At 43.8% G+C, this 27,716-nt stretch overlaps 1 protein-coding gene across 1 annotated transcript in view; it reads right to left on the bottom strand.

The window, feature by feature from the left end:
• The window catches only part of SEMA5A (semaphorin 5A), a 1,054,315-nt gene that overhangs the window by 27,020 nt on the left and 999,579 nt on the right, over nt 1–27,716 (bottom strand). The window contains 1 exon segment of the mRNA XM_033929716.1: nt 11,648–11,695. Within this exon segment, the coding sequence (XP_033785607.1) occupies nt 11,648–11,695 (48 nt within the window).

The following is a 27,716-nucleotide window of genomic DNA, read 5'->3' as shown; positions in this document are numbered from 1 at the left end:
CAGTGACCACTTTTTTCTCCCACCATTTTGGCGGGTGCCACTGTGTCATTCTCTAGTATTAAATCAGTTTGCAGAGATGAAGTCCAAGAACAGAAGAGAGCTAGGAAGGCAGAGAACGTTCATTACTGAGAGATTAGCAGGGAGTCAAACTCCAAGAAGCAGCAAACAACAAAGCACACAATCTCACAGGAGACCTATTTGAGGACATGGTGAGGCTTTATATAGGCACAGGAGGCCAATAAGCAGAGATAAATACTCAGAGACCTTTGGGTTGGCCCCCATTTTCTGTTTCTTTTCTTCTGCTATTCTGTCTCTCTACCCAAGCTCAGGATAGAATGGGAGAAGTGGATGGGAGAAAGAGCTGTATACTTGAAGGACAAAGCATTTTTCAATAGACAAAAGAGAACACATTTGGAAATGCTCACAACTTTGAAGATACCCCCTAATGAAGTTTGAAGGTGGGCTGTTGGAGATGTATGTTATTGACACACACTAGTCAGTAATGCTGTCGCCCTGCTCTTCTTTAGCTCATTAGAATCCAAAATGACTTCAGCTTAAAAATTAATGAAGACCACTGTACTAGAGGAACCAATCAGAGCAGAGCATTCATGTGTGTGCCAGATCAGCTTGAGGCCAGTGACAGTATAAAAGGCAGGAAGAGGCTGGGACTCACTTAGAAAACAGATGAATTTAGGCATGCACTTTAATAAAGTAGGGATATCTAAAGCTGCTCTCAAGCAGGTATAAATATCTGTACCTGCAATGTAGACATGATTTCTGCCACTTAATGTTAGTATTTATAAAGACATGTAGGCACTTCTATGTCTTTATAAAATAACACCTATGGCCCTCTTAAGATACCAGTAGATGCCCACTTAAAAAATTATACTTCACATGCTATTTAAGATGCATGCTACACTTTGGTGCAGAGGTTCCATAATGATGTTATTATTTTGATTAGAACATGCTTTTTAAAATGTACTATATACGCAATGGAAAGGGAAGTGGATTCAGAACAGCACAGTGTAATAAAGTCTTTTGGATTATTATGGTGATAACAGTTTTTCTATAATGGAGGAGCAGCTGCAACTCTGCAGAATTCAATATCTTTGCAGATTATAATTGGGCACTTTATACTGTGTGCCAATATAAGCCAAAAAATTAATGGCTCAAATATCAATACATGTCCTTTATCACATTTTTACACAAAACTTTTCACATTATGTTTTATAATTTGAAGAAGACTTTGTTTTCCTTGGCAGCATCTTGAAATAACACCTAATTCTACAGGTTAAATTGCATTTTCTATAAAATGTTATTCATAACATTTTTCCAATTTTAGTCAATTTCTTTTATAATCTCCACCTGTTGTAACTCCATATATTACTCAGACAAGCAAGCCTTGACAAGTAAGCTGTGAAGAGTAGGAAAAGCAGCCATGAACCCTTCTGCATTTACTTTATCACAATTAAACATTCAAGCTCATTAGGCTGCGATGTTTTACTGGCAGTAACAGGTATTGTATCTCATCTATCTTTGCTGCACGCTGTAACACGAAGTCTACATCTCATATGAAACTCACTTGGCTCATGTCACTAACATTTTTACTCATTTTGGCACAGCCCTGTTGTTTCATGTAGCATTCTTGATTGCACAGAGATAAAACGGTAAGGCTAACTCCTAAACAATGGTGGCTCTGTTTGCAAAAATGAACACATGCTTAAGCAATTGCCCAGGCCCAGCACTCGCCTCTGATATTTTGTGCTTAACTAAATTAAAATGGGCATATACCCTAATTAAAACAGCAATTGTCAAAAACATTTCTACAAATGGCCAAAGCAAGCTCGCAAGTCAACATAGCACTTGTGTGTTTGTTTTGATCTTTATAAAATTACAGTGATTAATAATGGCTGTTGATCTGTTATCATATGCAGAACTAAAAACTATTTAAACTGCAATGAGTATATTCTACCTAGATGGAATTCATCAACCAATTTGTCTCAGAAAGACAAACAAAACCAACAGTCAGGCAGTAGGTAGGATAAAGAAAGGTCAGAATCCAGACACGGCTCTGCAAATTTTAAAGGTGAAGAACTGAGGAAATCATGTGTAGCACAAATCATGGAATTCTCTCCAACCCCTCCATGTGTGTAGCTATGTTGTCTCTCTGTGTCTTTGACTTAGAAAAGAGGGAAGGGGCAACTTTGTTCATAGGGGTAGGGGTAGTTTGGGAGGGTAAAGAGGTACTGTAACTATGGGGGGTGGGGTAGAAGGTGAAGAGTAGATGGGTGGGGTATGTGAGGGTAGCTTTGGAGATGAGGAATTGATGGAATGGGGTATGTGGGGTTAGTTATAGGGGGGTGGAGAATGGAGGTAGATGGGAGTAATTTTGGTGGTAAAATAAGTTACCAATGTAGTTTTTGGATGTGGGTGTAGTTGGGGGAGAAAGGAATTTCATTTTCATTTCATTTATTACAATTTATAGCCTGCCTTAGTCCAAGGGCCGTGACATGGCAAATGAGGTTTAGTATAGATAAGTGTATGGTGATGCATGTCGGTAACAAAAATCTTATACACAAATACAGGATGTCCGGTGCAGGAAAGAGACTTGGGAGTACTGGTAGACAAGTCAATGAAGCCGTCCATGCAATGCGTGGTGGCAACAAAAAGCGCAAACAGAATGCTAGGAATGATTAAGAAGGGGATCACATACAGATCGGAGAAGGTTACATGCCGCTGTACCAGGCCAAGTTACGCCCCCCACCTGGAATACTGCGTCCAGCACTGGTCGCCGTATATGAAGAAGGACATAGTACTACTCGAAAGGGTCCAGAAAAGAGCGACTAAAATGGTTAAGGGGCTGGAGGAGTTGCCGTACAGTGAGAGAGGAGACTAAGAGGGGACATGATTGAAACATTCAAGATAATGAAGGGAATAGACTTAGTAGATAAAGACAGGTTGTTTACCCTCTCAAAGGTAGAGAGAATGAGAGGGCACTCTCTAAAGTCAAAAGGGGGATAGATTTCGTTCAAACGTAAGAAAGTTCTTCTTCACCCAGAGAGTGGTACAAATCTGGAATGCTCTTCCAGAGGCTGTTATTTACATACATTTTACATTTACATTAGAGATTTTTATTCCGCCTGTGCCTTTCGGTTCTAAGCGGATTACAAAATTGGAAGAGAACTGGACATTTCCAGGAAGTTTACATATCAGGAATATAACAAGTTTACATATCAGGAATATAATATGTTTACATATCAGGTTTAAATCACAGGTAAGGATAGCAGTACATTCAAGTTAAGGAGATTATTACATAGCGCTGAGGAAGAAATATTGGTTACATATGGAGGTTGCTTACATGGCGTTGAGGGATGTTGTAGGAATGATGAATATGAAGGAGTAATTGTGTGTGTGTAGGCAGGAGGTTAGAGTGATGGTAGGTGTTTTTTAAATAGAAGCGTTTTGATTTCTTTTCGGAGAACTTTGATGTCTGATGTTTTGGTCAGCAGTTTGGAGACTGTTGGGTCAATTTTCGCTGCCTGTGTCGCTAGAAGGTTATCGTAGAGTATCTTTCGTCTGGTACCATTGAAAGGGGGGTATGTGAATAGGCTTTGAGCTTTCCTTGTTCTGTGTGTGAGGTTGCGGTATAGGCGGTTGTTTAGGTAACTTGGTGCAGCTCCGTGGGTTACTTTGAATAGAAGACAGTAGAATTTGAATTGTGATCTTGCTTTTATTGGAAGCCAGTGAGAGTCTAAGTAAGCATTTGTGATGTGGTCGAATTTGCTAAGCGAGTAGATGAGTCTGAGGGCTGTGTTCTGAACGGTTTGTAGTTGTTTTATCATGTAGTTTGGGCATGATAGGTAGAGGCTGTTGCAGTAGTCTAAAATACTAAGTACCAGGGATTGGACAATGATTCTGTATTGGTCTCTGTCGAAGAATTTTCTTATTTTTCTAAGGTTTCGCATGGTGTAGAAAGCTTTTTGGATGATTTTGTGAATTTGTGTCTGCATTGTACAGCGTCTGTCTAGTTGTATTCCCAGGATTTTGAGAGTGGTCTGTATAGGGTATTTGATTGCATTTATTTCCAGTTCTGTAACGGATTGTAGTTTTTCCTTCTCTAGTAATAGGAATTTTGTTTTATCCGCGTTTAGCTTCAGCTTATGGTTGGTCATCCAGTTTTCTACTGTTACCAGTGTTGTTTTCAGGCGTTCTGTGGAGCTGGGGTCTTGGATGTCGAAGGGAAGGGGGATGGTTATGTCGTCCGCATAACTGAATGAGGTTATATTTAGGGTATCTAGGGTTGTGCCTAAGGAAGCTATGAAGAGGTTGAATAGTATGGGCGATAGTGGTGATCCTTGTGGTACTCCGCAGGGGTTGGACCATGAGTCTGATATAAGCTCTTTTGACTTAACTCTGTATGTTCTTGTTTTAAGGAAACCTTGAAACCAGTTATGAACTCTACCTGAAATTCCTATGGCGTCTAGTATCTGGAGTAGTATGGGGTGGTCTACTAGATCGAAAGCTGCTGAATGATCAAGTTGGATGATTAGTAGTTTGTTTCCTTTGCTGAGCTGTTGTCGGGCTATATCAATTAAGGATACCAGTAGTGTTTCTGTGCTATGATTAGTTCTGAATCCTGATTGCAATGGGTGAAGAATGCGGTGGTCCTCTAGGTAGTTGGAGAGATATTGTGCTACAAGACCTTCTATTAGTTTAACGTATAGTGGGATAGAAGCGATTGGTCTATAATTTGTTGGATTGTCTATTGGTCCTTTGAGGTCTTTCGGTATTGGAGTAATTATAATTTTGCCTAGTTCTGTTGGGAACTGACATTCATTGAGAGTGGTTTGCAACCATAATGTGAGATTAGCTTTGAATTTTGTGGATGCTGTAGCTAGTAGGTAAGATGGACAGTTGTTCAAATCGCATGAGGATTTGCTGTATTTTTTGTAAAGTCGATCTAGGTCTGACCATTGTATTGTTGGGAAGTTGGTCCAGATCCTATCTGCTGAGATGGCATCGTCTGTTGTGGAATATATTAGTATTTCTTCTATGTTGTTTTGTGAGTTATTGAATGTAGATCTGATTGTGATGATTTTGTGTTTGAAGTGATCCGCTAATTGGTGAGCTGTTGGAGGCTGGTTTCCTTGGATGGCTAGGAAAGGGTTGGTATCAGTGAGATTTCGTACCAGGTTGAAAAGTTTTTTTGTGTCTGGTTTCTCGTTGCCAATGAGTTTGGAATAGTATTCTTTCCGTTTTTCCTTCAGTTTGATTTTATATTGTTTGATTTGGATTCTCCATTCTGTTTTGGTGTTGTCTTGTTTCTGTTTTTTCCATGACCTTTCTAGTTGTCTGCATTGCCTTTTTAGGTGTAGGAGCTCGGTGTCAAACCATTTGTCAGATGGCCTACATATTTTATTTTTTGTTTTTATTGGAGCTAGATTATTCAAGGTAGATTCACTTAGGGACCGCCAGCTGTTTATGAATTCTATAGGGTTATTGGATTCTAATGCGGGGTCTACTGTGTCCCAGAATTTGGTTGGTTCAATTTTCTGTCTAGTCTTGATGCTTGTTTTATGTGGAGTGGGTTTGTTTTTACTTTGCGTCCAGTTGATATAGAAGGTATATATGTAATGGTCTGACCAGAGGGTAGGATGCCAAGAGCCCTTGGTGATGTGGATGTTTTGTGTGTTGAGGTCGAGATACGCGTACGCAGCAATGTCAAGCTGATGACCCTTTTCGTGTGTGGGTTCAGGGTTGAGGATTTGGTAAGATAGGGAATTGAGGTATGATATAAATTCCGCTACTTGTTTGGAGGAGTGGTCTTCTAGGTGGAGATTTACGTCTCCTAAGATCAGGTTATGTGTGGAGGAGAGGGAATTCTGGAATATGAATTCTTCGAGTTCTTGTTTTGAGGTGTTATAGGGGAAAACATCCTCCAGGGATTCAAGACAAAGTTACACAAGTTCCTACTGAACCAGAACGTAAGCAGGTAAGGCTAGACTTAATTAGGGCACTGGTCTTTGAACTAAGGGCTGCTGTAGGAGCGGACTGCTGGGCATGATGGACCACTGGTCTGACCCAGTAGCGGTAATTCTTATGTTCTTAAGGCACAGTATGGAAAAAACACATGTAATAAGGAGAAATTAGGTTCTTACCTAATTAGATTCTTACCTGCTAATTTTCTTTCAGTTAGCCTCTAGACCAGTGCAGTTCTTTACTGATGGGTAATAGCTCATCATGACCAGCAGGTGGAGAGTTAGACCAAAACTTTGCTATAGTACAGGAGTAGGCAATTCCGGTCCTCGAGAGCCAGAGCCAGGTCAGGTTTTCAGGATATCCACAATAAATATGCATGAGATAGATTTGCATCTCAAGGAGGCAGTGCAAGCAAATCCATCTCATACATATTCATTGTGGATAACCTGAAAACCTGACCTGGCTCAGACTCTCAAGGACCGGAATTGCCTACCCCCGGTATAGTACATAATAGTTGTCCCTCCCTATATACCTCAGTCTGCCGAATAGCCAAGCAGAACAAAGAAAAAACTAACCATAAACAGTAACAATACTCCGATCGGGAGTAACAACTAACATACAGGAATGCTGTTGGAAAATGCATAGGATAGGACCCTGAAGCAAATTGTCCCCACAGCTCGCCAGCTATGCCAGCCGAGTCACAGTGGCTGTTCTTTGATCTCCCCAGCCCTAGAAAAATATTAGAACCCGCAGAAAAGCAAAATCTTCACGCGAACAAAAATCGCAATCACTGCAGAAAGACAGGGTGGGGAGCTGTACAGGTCTAGAGGCTAACAAAAAGAATATTAGCAGGTAAGAACCTAATTTCTCCTTCTGTGTCGCCTTCTAGACCAGTACAGTTCTTTACTGATGGAATGTACCAAAGCAGTACCCATCAAGGGTGGGCCTCCCAAGGGCCAACACCAGAACATGCTCACCGAATACCGTGTCCCGACGCACCTGAACGTCCACACAGTAGTGTCTGACAAAGGAATGCAGAAAAGACCAAACTGCAGCCTTACAAATATCCACTGGATGCACAAGAGAAAACTCAGCCCAAGAAAGTGCCTGATCCTGAGTGGAATGAGCCTTGAGAAATTCCAGAACGGGCTTTTTCTGAAGAAGATATGCGGAAGCAATAGTCTCCTTGTTCCAGCGCACAATGGCACCATCCCCCTTACGAGGACCCACTAAGAGGACAAAAAGATGATCCGATTTCTGGAACTCCTGGGTCCGCTGAACATAAGAGCGAAGGACCTGGCAGACATCCAGCTTACGCAACTGCTTCTGCTCTGAAGACCCCTCCTGACTGCCACATACCGGGAGGAATATGTACTGATTGACATGAAACCACCTTTGGCAAAAAGAAAGGAACAGGCCGCAGCACAACCTGCTTCCTAGAAAACACCAGGAAGGGAGGCCTACAAGAGAGAGCCTGCAGCTCAGAAACACGTCTCGCCGAAGTAATAGCCCCCACAAAGCCCGCCTTAAATGTAAGGTCGTTCAACGAGCAAGCACCCAAAGGCTCAAAAGGGGGGCACACCAGCACAGACAAGACCAGATTAAGATCCCAAGATGGAATAGAAGGGCGAACATGAGGCTTGAGCAACTTGGCCGCCTGTAAAAAATGAACGACATCAGGAATGGCAGTCAAACGCTGACCTCGTAATAACTGATGAAAAGCAAACAAGGCCGCAAGCTGAACTCAGAGAGAAGACCAAGCCAGGACCCTGTCCAGGCCATCCTGTAAGAACTCCAAGATGTTAGGCAAGGAAGCACAAGAGACCACTCCACGAGCAGCACTCCTCAAATAGACGCCAACCACGCACATAAGCCCGAGAAGTGGAAAGTCTCCGGGACCCCAAGAGAGTAGAGATCACTTTATCTGAATACCCTTTCTTACCTAGGCATGCCCTTTCAAGAGCCAAGCCATATGATAAAAGGGACCCGGATCGAACATTGGAATGGGGCCTTGAGTCAGAAGGTCAGTCAAGAGAGGCAGTGGCAGAGAATCCGCCCCAAGATGACAAACCAGGTTCGCATACCACGGATGCCTGGGCCAGTCCGGGGCCACCAGGATCACGAGGCTGGGATGCCGAACAATGCGACGAACTCTGCCCATCAATGGCCATGGAAGAAACACATATAGAAGACCCTCCATTGGCCATGGCTGAACCAGAGCATCCAGCCCCTTGGCCTGACTGTCTCTGCAACAACTTAAGAAGAGGGGTGTTTTAGCGCTGACTTTGTGGCAATCAGGTCCATGATGGGCTGACCCCAAGCCTGTACTATTAACTAGAAGGCTGCGGGACTGAGACACCACTCTATGGAATCTAGCACGTGATGACTGAGGAAGTCCGTCTGAACATTCTCCACTCCTGCTATGTGAGAAGCCGAGATGTCCAGAAGATGACTCTGCCAAGACCATGAGCAGAGCTGCCTCCTGAGCCACCAGACAGCTCTTGGTGCCCCCATGATAATTACAAGAGGCCACTGCTGTGGCATTGTCTGAGATAACCCAGACCGACTTGCCTGTCAATAAGGACTGGAAGACTAACAATGCCACAGATGGCTCTGGTCTCCAGAACACTGAATAACAAAGACACTTCCTCCGGAGACCAAGTGCCCTGAGCTAGGCAATCTAGATACTGAGCGCCCCAACCGAGAAGACTGGCATCCGTGATAAGCACTGTCTACCGGGGCTGATCCAGACTCACCCCTTGCACCAGATGGGAGGACTGAAGCCACCAGCGAAGACTGCTGCGAGCCAAACCCCGAATAGGAACAGGAAACTCCAGACTATGCCTCTGGGGCGACCACCGTCTAAGGAGAGCATACTGAAGTGGATGCATGTGGGCTTGGCCCACCTCACCATGTCTAGGGAAGCCACTATCGACCCTAAGACCTGGAGAAAATCCTGCGCCCGAGGGCACCGGGACGCCATGAGGTGAATCTTTGACTGCAATTTGTGCACCTGGACCTCCAAGAGAAAGACCTTCCCTAAGGTGTCTAACAGAACCCCAAGATACTCCAGGCCCTGAGTGGGGGGGCCAACTCACTCTTGGATAGGTTGACAACCCATTCCAGTGACTGCAGGAACTCCACCACCCAAGCCGTGACCCGGTTGCTCTCCTGGAAAGATTGCTTGGATCAACCAGTTGTCCAGATAGGGATGAACAACTACCATGATCTTGGTGAGCGTCTGCAGAGCTGTAGCCAGACTAAATGGAAGAGCACAAAACTGATAGTGTCGACCCAAGATCGCAAAGCGGAGGAACCGCTGATAGGAGGCCCGTATCGTAACATGCAAGTAGGCCTCTGTCAGATTGAGAGAGGTCAGAAATTCTCCCGGCTGAACCGCTAGAATGACAAGGCGGAGAGTTTCCATGTGAAAAGACGGAATTTGCAGAACCTAGTTGACCCCCTTCAGATCTAGGATGGATCGAAAAGTCTCTTCTTTAATGGGCACCACAAAGTAAATGGAGTACTGGATGGTGTCCCACTCCACTGGAGGCATGGGCGCAACTGCTTGGAGATCTAGCAACCTTCTCATTGTGTGGCGAGACACTCACTCATTCCATGGCGCATGACAAGGAGAAGTGAGAAAATGATCTGGTAACGAGTGGGAAAACTCCAGCGCATAACCTTCCCGAATCACCTCCAGGACCCACTGATCTGACGTGATCTTGGCCTACCCTTAGGAAAAATCTCGCAACCGCATGCCCACCGGAACCAAGGGCAGCACCAGCAAGGAGTCATTGGGCGGACTGGATGGTCAAGGGGTCAGCAGAGGCATCATGTCCACCCCAACGGGCCCCCCGAAAGGACTGCATGCGCTGAAAGAAATGACCCTGGGTCTCACACAGCCTTCGGTAGCATTCCCCCGCGGTCTCACACATCCGTCAGCAGCATTTCTCCACCCCACCCCACCCCCATCTCACACAGCCATCTGCAGCACAGCATTTACAACTCGCTGCTCCTGCTTGCTTTAGGCCTTCCTCGCTGCTGGGTCCCACCTACTTTGTTTCCGTGAAGGCAGGACCCGGCAGCAAAGAAGGCCCGAACCAAGCAGGAGCAGCAAGTTGAATGCCTCCCTCCCTGCCCTATCTCCTGCTGATGGCATCCTAGCCAGCAAGTGACTTTGCCCATGTTTTGAGGCTCTAACACTCTGCTTGCCAGCTTCGCTTCTCCTCCCTTCCCCCTCATGATGTGACTTCCGGTTTCGGAGGAACAGGGACGGGAAGCCGGCAAGCACAGCGTTAGAGCCCCGGAGCATGGGTAAAATCACTTGCAGGCTACGGCGGTAGATAGGGCAGCAGTTTGCTCCCCCCTAATGCCAGGCAATTTGGGGGGAGGCCACGGTTCCTGTACCTTCCCCCCCCCCCCGTTCCGATGCCTATGGTTCACGAGATTTTCATTTAGAAATAAGCTTAATTCAGCAACAACATCATTTTTGTCACTGCCATCAACATTCTGAAAACAGATGAAGTAATCGTCAAACCGCAATTGCTACTGGATAAAGCTGGTGCATTTTGTCCACTGTCGTCATTGCTTTGAAAATACGTTGTTTGTATTTCATCATTTTCAATCCAATGAAGACAAAACTGATGAAGCATAACTGCAACCAGAATCAAACCTTTTCAGGCAAGATGACCAAAATGCTTATCAAGCCCATGTTGAAATGTATGAACTAGAGGTGAGGCATATGAGGTCTGTACCAACTGTAGTTTGCTTCATTTTTAACTTGCAACCAAAAGTCCAACAGGCAAAAAAACCCCACAGGTATCAAACAGCAAAGAAGACAGTGAGAACAATGAGCACTCGTGCTCGTTGTCCATTCCCACTGTCTTCTTTGCTCATTTTCAACTTGACCAAAGAAGACAGTAAAAAGCCTAAAAAACATTTAGCTTCAGTTTGTAGGATGCTCAGAGCAGCTACTAGTGAATTCATGACACAGCAGTACTCACCCAGAAAAATTACTTTATTCTGACTAGTTAAAATAATAAGTGATTGAATGTAATTTTATTTCTTTTCTGGCATTGATGACATTTTATCACGCTCAGGTTTGTGGCCTACCAGATACACTACATGCATCTAACACAAATATTGTTTTCTTTTTCACTTACTAAATCAAAAACATTTGACATAAAGAAAGTGATTAAATGTTGAAGACCTAGCCATCTTTATCACCTCATACAATTTCACTCAAAAGGAAGTTTGCCGGAAACTGAAAGCAGCTCAGTAATGGAGAAGCCTGGTGATACATGTTGCCATTGGACAGTGGAACCTTGTGGTTATACTGTAAAATCCATCCTTTGAAATCTGTTGACAGTGAAAGCTAATGGTCTGACATATTATACTTGTTTTAGTTGTTGTTCCCATTGAAACCACCCCTCCTCTCTTTAATCCAGGTAATACACATGCACACACATATAGAGGGGAAGGAAATAATTCTATTACCCATACTTTGAATACTTTCCTTACTTATTGTGGTTTCAGTCTGACCCTCCATTTAGAAGCCTACTCTGTTACTACATAGATGGAAACAGTGAAAACAAAACTGAATATAAGAGCCCAAGAAAATACAAACTTCCAACAAAGCTTAATATGACAAGGAAGCACAACTTACCGCCACATCTTTTTTCTTCTATGCTGCTAGATCTTGCCACAGATATTTCTAAATTTAATAACAATCAAAATAAGGGTAATGAGAATGCTGCTTTACTGCAGATTAATGAACAGAAAATGTCAGTGCTTAATTCATGTGCTGCTTTTTGAAGTAAATATTCATGGAAATAGATGGGATTTGATATATAGCCTTTACATTTCATTACATTACATTAAATTGATGTCTTCTATCCCGCCAATACCTTTCAGTTCTAGGTGGTTTACAACAAGAAATTAGCCTGGGCATTCCCAGGGAGATTACAAGATTGATAGCTATAACATGCGTCGGGATCTGGGAATGGTTGAAACGGTTTGGTTGGATCATTTGACAAATTTCTTGAATAGTATGGTTTTCAGTTCTTTCCTGAATGTTTTGTAGTTGGGCATCGTGGTCAGCATATTTGAGAGGTGGTGGTCTATTTTTGCTGCTATGGTGGCTAGTAGGCCATCATGTATTTTTTTGCTTTGGTGGGTAAGTGGGTAAGTGTGCTTGAGTTCTCCTTGGTCTGGATGTGTTTTTCCAGATTAGGTGGTTATAATCAGAGCACTTGATAATCTCATTTCTAGCACATAGACACATCATTCTAGAATCTGTGGGTTATGCCCCTCTGATCGCGAGATTTTGTGTAGAGATCCTCATTTATATTTTCCTGCTCCACCTCTCCCTATTCTGACTTGTTCTGTATCTCTTTAGTTCGTATCAAAGCACATGGCCTTAGAATGAAGGCATAAGAAGGAGGGATACGAGGAATCTCCTCGGGTAACAATTCTGTTCTGCTCAAATAACAATAATATTTAACACTAAACAATCAAGAAATATTTCAACATACACAAGGTGGAACAAATAAGTCACCTAACTGAGTGCAGCCTGAACTAAAAGTTGTAGAACTTAAAAAAGTATACACTTGTCACTTCTTAAAAAAGGATCTCCCCTATTCCTAACTTGGCTGGATAGAGAAAAGAAACAAGATATCTGGTCATGTCTGAGAGAGAAAGGCAGGCATACCTCTGACAGGGCAGGCTTAAAGAATGATGTACCTATTTACTAGAAAGAAAATTATAAAGGTAAATATATAATCTTCCCTTCTAGTGCAATAGGCACAACATTCTTCAATCTGTAGAACATACCAAAGCAGTCCCCTGAGTCTAGAAAGGGACAGATGAGCCTACTAGAAGTATTGAGGATCTGAACTTGGTATCCATCTTGGCTGCTATGTCCACCCTGTAAACCTTTGCAAGGGTGTGGAAAGAGGACCAAGTAGCTACCCTATAAATTTCTTAAAACATAAGAATTGCCGCTGCTGGGTCAGACCAGTGGTCCATCATGCCCAGCAGTCCGCTCACGCGGCAGCCCTCTGGTCAAAGACCAGCGCCCTAATTGAGACTAGCCCTACCTGCGTACTTTCTGTTTCAGCATGAACTTATCTAACTTTGTCTTGAATCCCTGGAGGATGTTTTCCCCTATGACAGACTCTGCAAGAGCGTTCCAGTTTTCTACCACTCTCTGGGTGAAGAAAAATTTCCTTATGTTTGTACGGAATCTATCCCCTTTCAATTTTAGAGAGTGCCCTCTCGTTCTCCCTACCTTGGAGAGGGTGAACAACCTGTCCTTATCTACTAAGTCTATTCCCTTCAGTACCTTGAATGTTTCAATCATGTCCCCTCTCAATCTCCTCTGTTTGAGGGAGAAAAGGCTCAGTTTCTCTAATCTTTCACTGTACAGCAACTCCTCCAGCCCCTTAACCATCTTAGTCGCTCTTCTCTTGACCCTTTCGAGTAGTACTGTGTCCTTCTTCATGTACGGTGACCAGTGCTGGATGCAGTACTCCAGGTGAGGACGCACCATGGCCCAGTACAGCGGCATGATAACCTTCTCTGATCTGTTCGTGATCCCCTTCTTTATCATTCCTAGCATTCTGTTTGCCCTTTTTGCCGCCTCTCATGCTACAGAGACACCGACATGATAAACGTTTGTCCCCTGAGGAAGACGATGTGGTCGCCGAAACTGGGTCGTAGTTGGGATTACCTTTGGCAAGAAAGCAGGAACTGTCCACAGGAAAACTCACAACTCTGGAAATCTGAGAAAAGGTTCTCTGCAGGATAAGGTCTGCAGCTCTGACACCCTTCTTGCTGAAGTAACTCCTACTAAAAATGCTGTTTTAACTGTCAGATCCATCAAAGATGCCATCTCCAATAGCTCAAACAGGGCCCTAGAGAGAGATTGCAAAATGAATTTGAGATCCCATGTTGGAAAGGGCTGACACACTGAGGAAGGTACAGATATAATGTTCCCTTCAAGAATCTGGCCACATCTGGATGAGACACTAATGTCCTTTTACTAGTCTGAGGTCTGAAGCACAAAAGACCCACTATCTGGACTTTGAGGGAGCTGACCGCAAGACCCTTTTCAAGTTATTCCAGGGGAACTATAGCACCATTTAAGTCAGAGCTGTGATTGGGCTTGCACTCTATTGGGCAAACCAGTCCTGAAAACACTTCCATGACTTTGCATAGGCTGCCAAAGTTGATTGCTTCTTGGACCTTAAAAGAGTGACAATGACTACTGTCAAATAGTCTTTCTGCACTAAGGCTGAGTGCTCAAGAGCCATGTCGTAAGACCTAGATTCTCCAGGGCAATGGGACCCTGTGAGAGAATCCCCAGATGACAGGGTAGCCTGAGACTTGGGTCCCTTTGGAGCCATACCATGTTTGCATACCACGGTTGTCTCAGCCAGTCCAGAGTAACAAGAATGACCAAACTTGGTCATTATCTGCCGGATAACTCTGCCTATCATTGGTCATGGGGTAACACATATAGCAGCCCTGCCCATGGCCACAGCTGAACTAGCATGTGTAGGCCAATGCTTCCTGGGTCAGCTCTGCAACTGAGAAATCGAGCAGGTTTCCAATTGGAAGCTGACACCATCAAATCAAAGATCGGATGAACATAAGAATTGCCGCTGCTGGGTCAGAGCAGTGGTCCATCATGCCCAGCAATCCGCTCACATGGCAGCCCCCAGGTCAAAGACCAGTGCTCTAAATGAGTCCAGCCTCACCTGCCTACGTTCCAGTTTAGCAGGAACTTGTCCAATTTTGTCTTGAATCCCTGGAAGGTGTTTTCCCCTATAACAGCCTCCGGAAGAGCGTTCCAGTTTTCTACCACTCTCTGGGTGAAGAAGAACTTCCTTACCTTTGTACAGAATCTATCCCCTTTCAACTTTAGAGAGTGCCCTCTCATTCTTCCTTCCTTGGAGAGGGTGAACAATCTGTCTTTATCTGCTATAACTATTCCCTTCATTATCTTGAATGTTTCGATCATGTCCCCTCTCAGTCTCCTCATGCTTCCAGCATCTTACAATGCTTTCAAACGCCTCCTGCAAGAAGGACCAAACTCCAGGATGTAGAGCCTGACAGCTGAGAAAGTCCGCTTGGACACTGTCCACTCCCACTACATGTAACAACAAGGATGTCAGCAGATGGGTTTCTGCCCACTGAAATAACATCTGGGTTTCCAATCATAGGGGTGCACACTTGGTGTCTCCATATCAGTTGAGTACTTTCCTTGCATTGTCTGAGAAAACCTGAACTGTCTTGTCCTTCAGTGAGCTTCCCAGCACTAGAAGTGCCAAGTGTATGGCTCTCAATTCCAACCTGCTTATTGACCACCCCCTCTGTGAGGGAGACCTACGGTCTTGCACCAGGCACCCCTGCAATGAGCTCCCTAGTTGTAAAGACTAGCATCCATCATCAGTATCACCCATGTGAAATTGCGAAGCAGCATTCCTCGGAATAGGGACTGTGGTTCCAGCCACCAGTTCAGGCTGCAACATGCTTTGTCCAAGTTACAGGCATTTGCAGCAAATCTGTTTACAGAGACCAATGGGAAATGAGTGCATCCTTCAGAAGGCATAAATAATAATAATAATAGCTTTATTTATATCCCGTCATATCTTTTCAGTTCAACTCTCGTCCAAAGGATGTTTATCAGTGACACCGTCGACCCTAGCACCTGCAGGTAATGCCATGCTGTAGGTGCTGGCTTTTCCTGAATCTCTAAGATTTGGTGCAAGAGTTTAACTCTGTAGACTTCTAATAGAAAAATTATTTCTCTTCTGTATTGAATCAGATACACAAGTACTCCAGTGATTGTATCGGTTCCAAGGAACTCAGAAATTTATAACTCAGTCCAGACTCTGCAGGATCTGGACAACTCAATCTACAGCTTTCCTTCCTTCATACATGGACAGGGCTCTTATCAGCTAATTGTCTAGGTAAGGGTGCACCTGTATCCCTGCTTTGCATAGGCATGCTGCCACGTTGCCAGGCTAAATGGCATGGTTGAGAACTGGAATTGCTGCTCTAGAATATGGAACCTCAAGAGCTTCCTGTGATCCGGAAAAAATGGAGATATGTAGATAGGCCTCTGTCAAATCCAGAGAGGCAAGAAATTCCCCCAGTGCCACCGAGGCAATGACTGACCTCATGGTCTCCATGTGGAAGCATGGTAGTTTGAGAGCAGTATCGACCCAACTTCAGATCCAGAATCAGTCTCCAGTCATCCGAGTCTCTTTTTGGCACGGTATATAGAGCAGTGTATCGCAAACTGTGTGCCTTTTGAGATTTAATTGTGCTGCGGCTCACAGGGCAGGAAGAGAGGCTCCAGCGCCTATGTCAGCTGACTTCTACTGTCGCGTTGCGCATATCTGCCAGGACTCCTGCCTTCCTCGTCTCTGCACCCCCAGGACTTCTGTCTTCCTCATCCCCATGTTCCTGGACCAGCAGCAGCAGCTGTGTGCTTTTAACTTTAGTGCACAACTGCCGTTAGCAGTAGTTTAGCCCGGTTTCATCAGGCAGCCTCAGGGCCTTTGCTAGGCCAGCCCACATCGCATCATCAAAGTGGGCTGGCCTAGCAAAGGCCCTGAGGCTGTCTGATGAAACCGGGCTAAATTACTGCTAGCAGTAGCTGTGTGCCAAAGTTAAAATCACACAGTAAGCTGATGCTAGCAATGAAAGGAGAGGTATTGCTGGACAGGGAAAGGAGAAGGGGTACTGTTGAACATGGGGAGCAGGGAAGGGAGAAGGGGTACTGCTGGACAGGGAAGGAGGGAAGGGGCACTGCTGCACATGGGGAAGGTAAAAGGAAGGGAGAAGAAGTGCTGCTGAACCTGGCAGAAAGGGAGGAAAAGGAAAGGTGCCACACACTGGAGGTGAAGGTGAGATGGTACATGGGGAGAGAGCATATTGGGTTGGAGGGTGGGAAGGAGGGATGACACTTGAGGGAAGAAGCAAGGACAGAGAGAGAAAGCATGCAGGAGGGAGAAAGTGTTGGACTCATGGAGAGGGTGAGATGGATGGGGAGGACAGAAAGGAGGGAAGGAGAAATGTTAGACTCTGGGAAAGAGGGGAGAGTGCAGAGAGTAAAAAGTTGGACTCATGGAGGGAGAGAGAGAGAGATGTTGGTTGGGGAAGTGCAAGAGGACCAGAGGAGAAGCATGCAGGAAGAAGAGAGAAAAAATGTTGGACTGGTGAAAAGAAGGGAGAAATGTTAGACTGAGAGGGGGGCCAGAAAGGAGGAAGGGAAGGGAGATGGACTGCAGGGGGCAGAAAGGAGGAAGGGAAAGAGAAATGTTACACTGGGGGGGGGGAGAGATGACTAAAGGAAGGGAGAGATATCAGACCAGGGAATAGAAGGGAAGGATGGGAGTCTGGTAGCGCTATAGAAATAATAACAGTAATAGTAAAGGGAGATGCCAGATTATGGGAAGGAGAGGAGAGAGATGCCAGACTGTGATTGGGGGAAAGGAAGGAGAGAGATGTCATCAGACCACGGGGGGGGGGGGGGGGGGGGGGGGGGGGGGGGTGGGGGGGTGGGGGGGGAAGGAAGGAAGATGTCAGACCATGGAAATAGGGAAGGAAGGAGAGAGAGATAGTAGATTATGAGAAGAAAGCAGAAAAATTGAAATATTGAATGTTAAGTTAATGCCAAAGATGGATGCAAAGAGAGAACACTACCCCTAGTTTCACTTAAATGGTTGTTCAAGAGATGCTATACATATGTAAAGAACAGCTCAGAGACATGGAAGGGTTTTTTGGAAGGAAAAAAAACCCTATACCAACTCACCATCCAATCATTGCTAGTTCTTTCATACTTTTAAGCATAACTTAGTTGTGGGAGCGTCCTGTGAATATACAAATTGTCCTATTGCCGCCTAGCATTTTCTATTCAGTGCGGCTGTTTGGTTTCCTGAGGCAGAAGCATGAAACTTGTTCACATTGGAACCAAGAAACCAAGCTTCAAGTTAAGAAATTTTGAACTTTTTGAAGAGCGACAAAATTGATAAAGGGCATGGAAAACCTCTCGTATGCTGAGAGGCTGGAGAAGTTGGGGCTCTTTTCCCTGGAAAAGAGGAGACTTAGAGGGGATATGATAGAAACTTATAAGATCATGAAGGGTATAGTGAAGGTAGAGAGAGACAGATTCTTCAGACTGGCGGGGGCAACAAGAACTAGAGGACACTCAAAAAAATTGAAGGGAGATAGGTTTAGAACAAATGCTAGGAAGTTCTTCTTCACCCAGAGGGTGGTGGACACCTGGAATGCGCTTCCAGAGGGGGTGGTTGAGCAGAGTACGGTTTTGGGTTTCAAAAAGGGATTGGACGAATTCCTGAGGTGTAAGGGAATCCAGGGGTACAATTAGAGGGTTACTATACAAGACAAAATGCTCTTGAGTAATAGATCACTACAGGTCATTGACCTGGGGGGCCGCAGCGGGAGCGGACTGCTGGGCATGATGGACCTATGGTCTGACTCGGCAGAGGCAATGCTTATGTGCTTATGTGCTTATGTATTTTGCTACCTTTTTTTGTAATATTATTGGTATATGTATACCTTCTCCCTGTGTACGTCTTACAAAGATGGATGCAAGACAGAGAGAAAAACAGTCAATGGATAAGAAGGCCCTGGAAACAGTTAAAAGCACAGAAAAATAAAGTCACCAGACAACAAAGGTAGGGAAAATGATTTTATAGTGATTGAAATGTCAGTTTTGAGAATTTATATCTGCTGTGTATATTGTGTGTATATGAAAAATGAATGGACAAAAATTACATTATATAATTAGTAAAGGGGGTGGGATCTGGGAAGAGCTTAGATTGGTCTAGGGTGGAGTTTGGGAGGTCTGTGGTTGGGGGTACTCAGTTGATATTTGTTAGACTTCCCTACTGGCATTTCAGGGACTGTCCGGAGGGCCTCTGCGCATGCGTGGATGTCAGCGTGATGATGTCACGCATGCATGTGATGTCATCAAAATGACGTGCGTGCACTTCTGGGTGCCTCAAGCCATGACCACTACCTTCAGTGTGCCCAGTCTCAAAAAAGTTTGAGAGACACTGATATAGAGTATCTGCCTAAGCCCGATTTTTTGTCCAGAATGTCTTCTATGGCTCCTAGATCCAGTAGCCTTTTTACCATTGCTCGGACTCTGACTGCTTTCTCTGGTTTTCCCACTAGAGAATCTACAAATAGGTCCTGAAGAGGAGAAAAGAACTCAAGCTTGTACCCCTCCAAAATAAAATCCAGCACTCCGCAGAGTGTGGAGATCCTTGCCCGGTTTGGGAGGTTTTCCCAATAAGCTGACAACTTTCCTTCCATCCTCAGAGATATGGCTACTGACTTGGAGTCAAAGCTACTTTTGGGGGCCACTATGGAGCAGGAACCTGAGGACTGGGGACATTGGTGACACCAAACTTCTGTCTTGGACCTTGAAAGACCTTTATATCAAATGTCCTCCCAAGTATTGGCAAAATCACCTTGATCGATAAAATTTGCCCGACATGACACCTGAAGGAGAATCCCTGTTGGACCTCCCCTCCCTGAAGACCCCCGGGACATGACTACAAGACATAAAACAGGCCAAGCTTGATTTCTACATAACTTCATCTTTACAAGAACTTTGGAAAAAGATGCCGCTTCTGGACCTCATGTGGCAATTTCCTTCAACATCTGCTGATCGAGATAAGTAAGACAGCACACAGCACAGATCTTACCACACAACACAGATCATTGCTTGCTGCATGGAAAGAAAATTATAATACTGGTACCCAGCTGGAAAACAGAGACAGGGATGTAAGTGTAAGGCCTCCAGCAGTGATTCCTATATTTTCTATATTCCCTGGCCAAAGGTGAAACAATGGACAGTAGGCCAGACATGAGGCCTATGCACCATATGAAAAGCATGCACAGTTGGACATCTGCGACAAGTGACAAGTTTGCCTTTCTGACAGTTGCCCACTACAGATGGAGTAAAAGCCAATTTGGGCATTAGATAACACAGATAACATTTGAACTACAGTTGCCTTGGTCCATGGAACATCACGAACACGAGCTGACCTGCACGTATGCAAAACCACAGCACAGCACCTGTGGGGGCCGTTCTGGGAATTGGGCGTAGGTCATGCACAGATAACTTCTGAAAAAGCCCCAAAAAGAAGGGTGTGAGGGAAAGATAATTTTAGGTGGTTTTTGACCATCAAACCAATCTGATAATGTAAGTAGAAAACTGCTTTAAGGACATACGCAAATGCTAATGACCTTCACATCAATTAGGGATATAGCCAATTATATGTATCTGTAACCACTGAATTAATTTTGCTAATGATGCTAACAAATCAGACTCACTTATGAAAATGCTAATAACCTATCAGAAATTTTCCAATAGACTATAATGCAAGGATAAGAATATATCAATTCATGTAAGATAAGGAAGTACAGCAGACAAGGTGTTTTCTCTCCATTCTGCAGGTGAAGAGATTATATCTGCTCTGTTCTACTTTGAAGGCTGTCATTCTGCTGCTTTTCTTTTATGCTACCATTTGGTTCAAAATAAACTTCTACTTTTGAACAACAGCATTCAAGGTGTGGTGTGTGTCTTTTTATGGTAAGGGTCTAAGCAGCCTGCCCTTTCCACCCCTAGGGGTCTTTGGTCTACTGTCTGACAAAGACTTTGGTTTACAACCTGCACACTGACCATAAGATCTTCGAGCCACTTACCAAAGAGTAATTGGCCTTTAAAAGGCAATTTGTTCAACATAGCCTTAGAAGCCAAGTCACCTGCCCACTGCCTGTACCAAAGCATTCTGCAGGTGGAGACAGCATAGGCTGAAACCTTGCTCAAGACCCTGAACAGGTCATACAGAGCATCTGCTACATAATCTATCCCTGACAGAAGGAACTGAGGACTCTTGCTAGCCTCCATTACCGGAATACAATGCAATCAAGAGTGGCATGTTCGTGCAACATAGGATAACGCTGCAGCTGTCTTCAAATCCAATGCCATGGCTTCAAACTGTCTTTTAAGGCCCCCCTTTGCTGAGAAGGGCGGTATGTTTCATAACCTGTGCCACCAGCAAATCCATCTTCAGAGGCAGAAACAACTGCAGAAATTCCACGTCCATTAGGTAAAAATTTTTCATGGCTTTGGCTACTTGTAGAGGCCTTTTAGGAACCTTCTTTTAGCATATTAATAATATCTGGATGGGAGGGAAACCTATATAAAAGCAAAATAAACATGAGCAGAACAGACAGGCTTCTACCATCTCGCTTGTAGAGAGAAAAACTGAAGAGAGACAGCACAGCCCAGAATAGGGAGAGGTAGAGCAGAAAAATGTAAATGAGGCAGGTTCTCTACACAAGATCTCATGATGAAAGGGACATAACCCAAAGGTTCAAGAATGATGTGCCATTGTACTTGACTAGAATACATATTAAATGCAAGTACTTATTTTGCAATTGGAGTAATGGAGGATAAAGTAATTTGTCCAGGATCACAAGGAGCTACAGTGGGAATTGAATATATTTCCCTTGATTTTCAGGCCGCTGTTAAGCTACTCCTCCACTCCACTCATGATTATAATCTAATATGCCTTGAAGTACTCATCAATACACAGGCATTACAAAAGAACAGATGACTTTTAATTTGATTTATTCACGTTTTCCTTACAGAATTTTTGGTAGTTTTTTCTCCCCTTTGGGCAATTACTTTGGATGGAGGTTATATAGAAATGGTGAAAATTCCATCACCTCTTTCTAAAGCTGCAAGTTATCAGGTGGTCTACAAATATTATACAATAATGATCATACCAGTAAATTACTGTAAACAATTTACATTTTTATTGTAGCTCAAGTCTCATTCAGTCATTTAACTATAGATGTAACAAAAATCCAGTACATTGCTAGAACTCCATTCATGCATGGCATAATTCTGGTTCCATTCTTGTCAAGCTTGTGAGAAGTACCATTAATCTGTAATAAATAGGTAACAAAAAAAGGCATTGTGTGGAAAACATGTTTTCTAGGTTTCCAGTTCTCTCGTAGCAATGCTGTAAAAAAGATTTTTTGTTATTCTCTGCCCGTCCCTTAAACTGTCAAAGAAAGAGAGCACTTTAAAATGAGGCCTGAAACTTTATCTTCTTATGGTATGTATGGTGTGCATCTCCTTTCGTAAAGGAAATGTCTGTGCTGTTCTTAAAATGCTGTATATGAAAAACAGTATATTGTAGTAGGAAGAAAATATGCAGTTAACACAAGTAGTCCTTTACAAAGTCAATGATCTATTTAATTGGCTTCAGTGCTGTTCTGTCTAGGAATTTTCATTGTTATCAGCTGCTAATTTGACTGCATGCTTACATAGCTGAAGCTTGTTTTTGGCAATCAGAAAACCCCTTCTGCCCATCTCTATGCCTGAGCAATAGGAAGACCCTCTAATTTTAAAATTATTAATACTTTAACTCTTTTATTGGGTTTACCTTTCTTGTTAACCATGCTCTAGGATTTAGGGGCTGATTCTGTAAATAGCACTTAGTGGCGCCAATCTCCTAGGCACTGTATAGCATAGATATAAACCAATCAATAGGCTGCTGTTTACAAAATTGTACCTATCGGCGAGAATCTTGGAGATAATGGGATCCCGAAGGCCTTGAGCATGCGCAGATGCTCAAGGCCCAGTGCAAAGAAAAAGGCAGATCTTCAGGCACCGGCACCGGCATGTCCTGTGCGTTGGTGCCGGTGCCAAATGTGGGTAAGGAATGTGATTGGGTGGGTGCCTGGGGCATGCCGGATCGCGGCGGGGGGGGGGGGGGGGGCGACATGAGCAGGGAGTGCCGGATCACAGGGGGAGGGTGCCGGATCACGGGGGGGGGGGGCCCTCGTAAATCGAGGCACGCTCGGTTTCCGAGGTGCTGATTTTGCGAATGTTTTGCTCATCTTGCAAAACACTAGCAAACCGGTGCACTCGTAAACTGATGTACCACTGTACATTTATTGCTAGCAATGAAAACAACAGGTGTTTTCTCTCAGCAAGTACTCTGACAAACAGGCATACTGTCCCAGTTTAGCAACTGTTCTTTTAAACCATCTAAATTTTGTATATTTTTCATTTTGTGCCTAAAATGTCTATACTCGTAATAAATGTATCTAATTATATTTCCTTCAAAGTGTTTGTTCTTATTTGCACTCCCCTGAAAATGCACAGGTCTGTACCATCCTCTTTTATATATGTGCCTGAATTCCAACTAGCTGGCTTCCTGTTAAGGTCAATATTACTACTATTAATTATTTAGAGAGCACTACCGGATGTATACAGCATTGTATAGAGTCACAGATGAAACAGTCCCTGCTTGAAAGAGCTTATAGTCTATATAGACAAGATAAGCAAACAGGATGCCAGGGTGAGGGATACAGTTAGGGAGATGGTTAATCTGCTGGCTAGGGTGGTGAGAAGTGGGCAGTGGGGAGCAGGGTTATGGTTGAAGGCTATATCGAAAAGGGAATGGAAGAGGCATGACAAACGAACTCAGGTAGTTCATTCCAGGCATATAGGGCAACTAGATGAATGAAACAAAGTCTGGAATTGGCAGTGGAAGAAAAGGGTACAGATAAAAGCAGTTTATCTGAGGAACAAAGTTCTCGGGGAGGTGTATAAGGAGAGATAAGAGAGGAGAGATACGGAGGAGCTGCAGTCTGAACACACTTGTAGGTTAGAAATAGGAGTTTGAAATGTAAGCGGATAGGGAGTCAGTGAAGTGATTTGAGGAGAAGGGTAAGGTGAGTGTACGAAGTTGGCAGAAGATAAGTCGTGCAGCTGTGTTTTGTACTGATTGCAAGGGGGAGAGGCACTTCAGCAGGAGACCTGTTAGAAGTAAATTGCAGTAGTCTAAGCATGAGGTTATGAGAGTATGGACAAGGGTTCAGGTAGTGAGCTCAGAGAGCGAGGGACAAATTTTGGTAATGTAGAGACAGAAGCAACAGGCTTTATCCAATTTGTTGTTGAATGTGCATAGAAAATGAGAGGTCGGAGTCAAAGATGACTCCAAGGTTACGAGCAAAGGAGACTGGAATGATAATAGTATATTATTTACTGAGAAGGAGAATGGAGGAGAGGAGCAGAGGGTTTAGGAGGAAGGAGGAGTAGCTCAGTCTTGGACATGTTTAGTTTTAGATGAGATTTTTTCTTGGATTTTAGGTGAAATTTCATGTGTAGAGAGGTAGATCTGGGAGTCATCATCATATAGGTGATACTCTAATCCATGGGAGGAGATCAGGGCACCTAGGGAAGAGGTTCAGAGAGAGAAAAGAAGAGGTCCTAAAACAGAACCCTGGGGTATACCAACCATTAGTGGGGTAGCAGCAGAAGAGGACCCACCAACACATACACTAAAGGTGCCATGGGAAAGGCAGGAGGTAAACCTGTAGAAGACAGATTTGCGGAATCCAAGCAAGGACAGCTTATCAAGGAATAAGCAGTGATTAACAGTGCATCAAAGGCAGCAGACAGGTTAAGAAGAATGAGGATTTAGTAGAGGCCCTTAGAACTGGCCAGAACAGTATGTAAGATAGGGTTAAGTAGAGGGGTGGGAATAGGGTCTGAGGGGCATGTAAAAGGCTTGGCTGACAACAGAAGTTGTGCAGTTTTTTCTACCGTGATTTCAGAGAAGGAAGAAAAGTCGGTGGTAGTTGAAGGAGGGTCATGGGGAGGATGTGTGGATGCTTCCTGAGTTGTATGGATGAAGGAAAAAGGGATGGTGTGAGCTTGAAGGTCAGGAGAGTGGATGGTGGGAAGGGGAGAAGGATGTGACTTTGCAGTGAATTCAGACAGACTTGGATAACGTAGTGGAAACAAGGAGAGGTGAAACATTGGTTTAGAATGTGGAAGGATTGAGGGCTTGAAGATTTCAAAGCCTCTTTGTGATGACTAGGTGTGGCTGGGAGGAGGGTGAGTAATTGTGAAAGTTATCAGATGATGATCAGAGATGGAGAGCAATGAGGTAGAGAAGTTAGAGAGAGAGCAGTTGGAGAAAAAGAGAAGATCAAGGCAATGGCCATACTGATGAGTGGGGGGTAGTGGAGTATAGCTGGAGGTCAAATGAGGAGGTTACAGAAAAGTAACAGAGAGGCATAAGAGTCAGAGGGATCATCAGTGTGAGTGTTAAAGTCCCTAAGAAGGATGGAGGGAGAAGATGAATCAAGGAATTTGGAAAGCCAGGAGTTAAATTTGGTGAGAAAGGAGGAAGGCGACTTGTTGGGGGGCCGATAAATGACCGCTATCTGTAGAGGTAGAAGAGTGAATAGGCGGACAGAGTGGACTTCAAATGAGGAAAGGCTGTTTGATTGAGATGGGAGAAGAGGTTGGAAGAAGAGAGAAGAAGCCCAACACCTCCACCTCAACCAGTAGGGCGTGGCGTATAGAAGTGATAGCCACCATGAGAGAGGATAGTAGCTGCTGTGGAATCCTCAGGGTAAATCCATATCTAAGAGCAAGCAGGTGGAGGGAATGGGATATAAAGAGGTAATGAATGAAGGGCAGTGAGCATAGTGAGCATTCTACAGGGCACATGAGAAAGGGAGAGAGGAGGACTGCAGGAGAAACATAGGTATGAGGTTAGGGTGGTTACACATATGGGGAAGCAGATAGCATGGAGGGCCAGGGTTGGGATTAACATCCCCAGTGGTGAGTAGGAGTTGTGCTGAGGCAAAGAGGAATAATGACGGCAATGAGAAAGATGGGAGGTGCTCAAAGTGAAAGGAGATGAATGGAAGAGAATGTTTGAGCTTGAGAGTGGAGAATAAGGTAAATGAGAAGATTTCTGGTGAGAGGATAGAAAAAGGAGAAGGATAGTGAGGTGGCATGAAGAGGAGAGGAAAAGGGAATGTGCCCCCAAATTCTCATTGGCTCTTCTCTTTGTGAAGACTGCCGCCGCTTTGCGGTGGCACAAACAACTCTGCCCCCAAATTCTCATTGGTAGATCTCCCTTTAAACCTATCACATTTGCGGTGCACGCCAAAGGAGCGCGCGTAAGGAGCATTACCTGCTCCTTTATGTTCTCCTTCATGCGTCTCCTTCACATGTTCTTTTCAGCTACTGCCTCAGCTCCTTTACTAGCTCACTTCCTTTCAAACTTTCATACCAAATTTGTTAATTTTACAGTAGCTGTTTTACTTCAAACTACTCTTTTCACCATCTTTTACCAATTCTCAAATCCCCCATCTCCTCTTTCCACTCCGCCTAACTCTATGGCCATCATTCCTGTCTCTAGGGGCCATCATCCCCTCCCTTGGACCGAACCATGTCTCTGGCCCAGACATCTATAAACTATTCCTATTATAGCCTCATACCTACCACATAAAAAACCCAACATTCATTCTATTAATCCCAAAATCAGCCTTCTAAATGTCCGCTTAATAAAAAACAAGCATCATCTCATCTGTGACTTAATCCTTTAGCACAATCTACACATCCTCTATTTAACAGAGATTTGGCTAACTGAATGGAAAAAGGCCAACATCAATCAAGCATGCCCCACTATTTACAAAGCCAAAATCCTGTTCCGCTCAAACAAAAAAGGCGACAGCTTAGCCATCATCTTTCACTCCTCACTTCCGCTCAAAATTTACTTTCAAGTTCTCTAAGGCCTGCCAAACAAATATGATAGGAGAATTGAAATAAAATCATTATTGTTGCCATGTGAAGTCCAGTTACAAGGTAAGCCCATGAAGCTTATTTTTAATTATTAGGAGCCACTTAATTTATTGACAGATAGACGCCAGTATGTGATATCAGATTCTGCTTCTAGAAGGATGTTTTTCTAAGATCTTTTTAAGAACACATTTTTTCCATTTAAGTACACTTATTTGCAAAGAAATAATTCTTATTACAAAAGTCATTTGTCTTTTAACAAAAGCTAAATCTTGTCATAAGGATCTTATTTTGGGACATACCTACTTGAAGACAGGCAATACTATTCACAGTTGTCTGTTTCTCTTCAACAATACAAATTCTGAACTTAAAAAGAAAAATTTGCGGTATTATGCTGGGAAGAACTGACTTCTCATACAGCTTGATATCAGCAACTAAGTAGCATAAAGACACTGGGAAAACTGTATTTTGTGATTAGGGGTTAATTACTTCCTTGTAGCTATTTATAGTCAAACTCTTCTGTACTGTTTTTGTGTATTTGGCAGAAGCTAAATTTTGTGATGTTGATAGCCAGATGGGAATCTTCTTTGAATCAGGGGTCTTATATGCATGTGATTTAGCTTGTATAATAATGTATGTAAACAGATAGAGGATAATTCTGTAAGTGCCTGCTTCCTTGATGCCTGCAGTGAGATCCAATTCTCCAACAGCATACCTAAATTATGGAATCAACTCCCTTCTGCCATTAGGGCAATTGATAACCTACTGACCTTCTGGAAAGCAGTAAAGACGCTTCTTTTCATGGACCAGATCAATCCTGGTCTCAAACTTGCGTCAAAGTACCTTACCTCAGAACACCTGTGCCTGCTAATCAGTTCTACCGTTCACTGCAGATATGTTAATATCTATTTGTGACTCTATGATTTGTTTTCTTAGATTCTGCAAAGCATATGTTCTCAGTCACATTCTCTATAAGTTGTAAGTTATTGATTCTATAGCTTTGGGTTTTGATCCTGTAGCATGACTCTGTAATGTACGTATCTCTGTTCCTGAAAACTTTGTG

The sequence above is a fragment of the Geotrypetes seraphini genome, chromosome 2, assembly GCF_902459505.1.
Source record: "Geotrypetes seraphini chromosome 2, aGeoSer1.1, whole genome shotgun sequence".
Classification (NCBI taxonomy): Eukaryota; Metazoa; Chordata; class Amphibia; order Gymnophiona; family Dermophiidae; genus Geotrypetes; species Geotrypetes seraphini.
The sequence above is the reverse complement of the archived record's forward strand: the minus strand, read 5'-3'. Positions and strand labels throughout refer to the sequence as shown.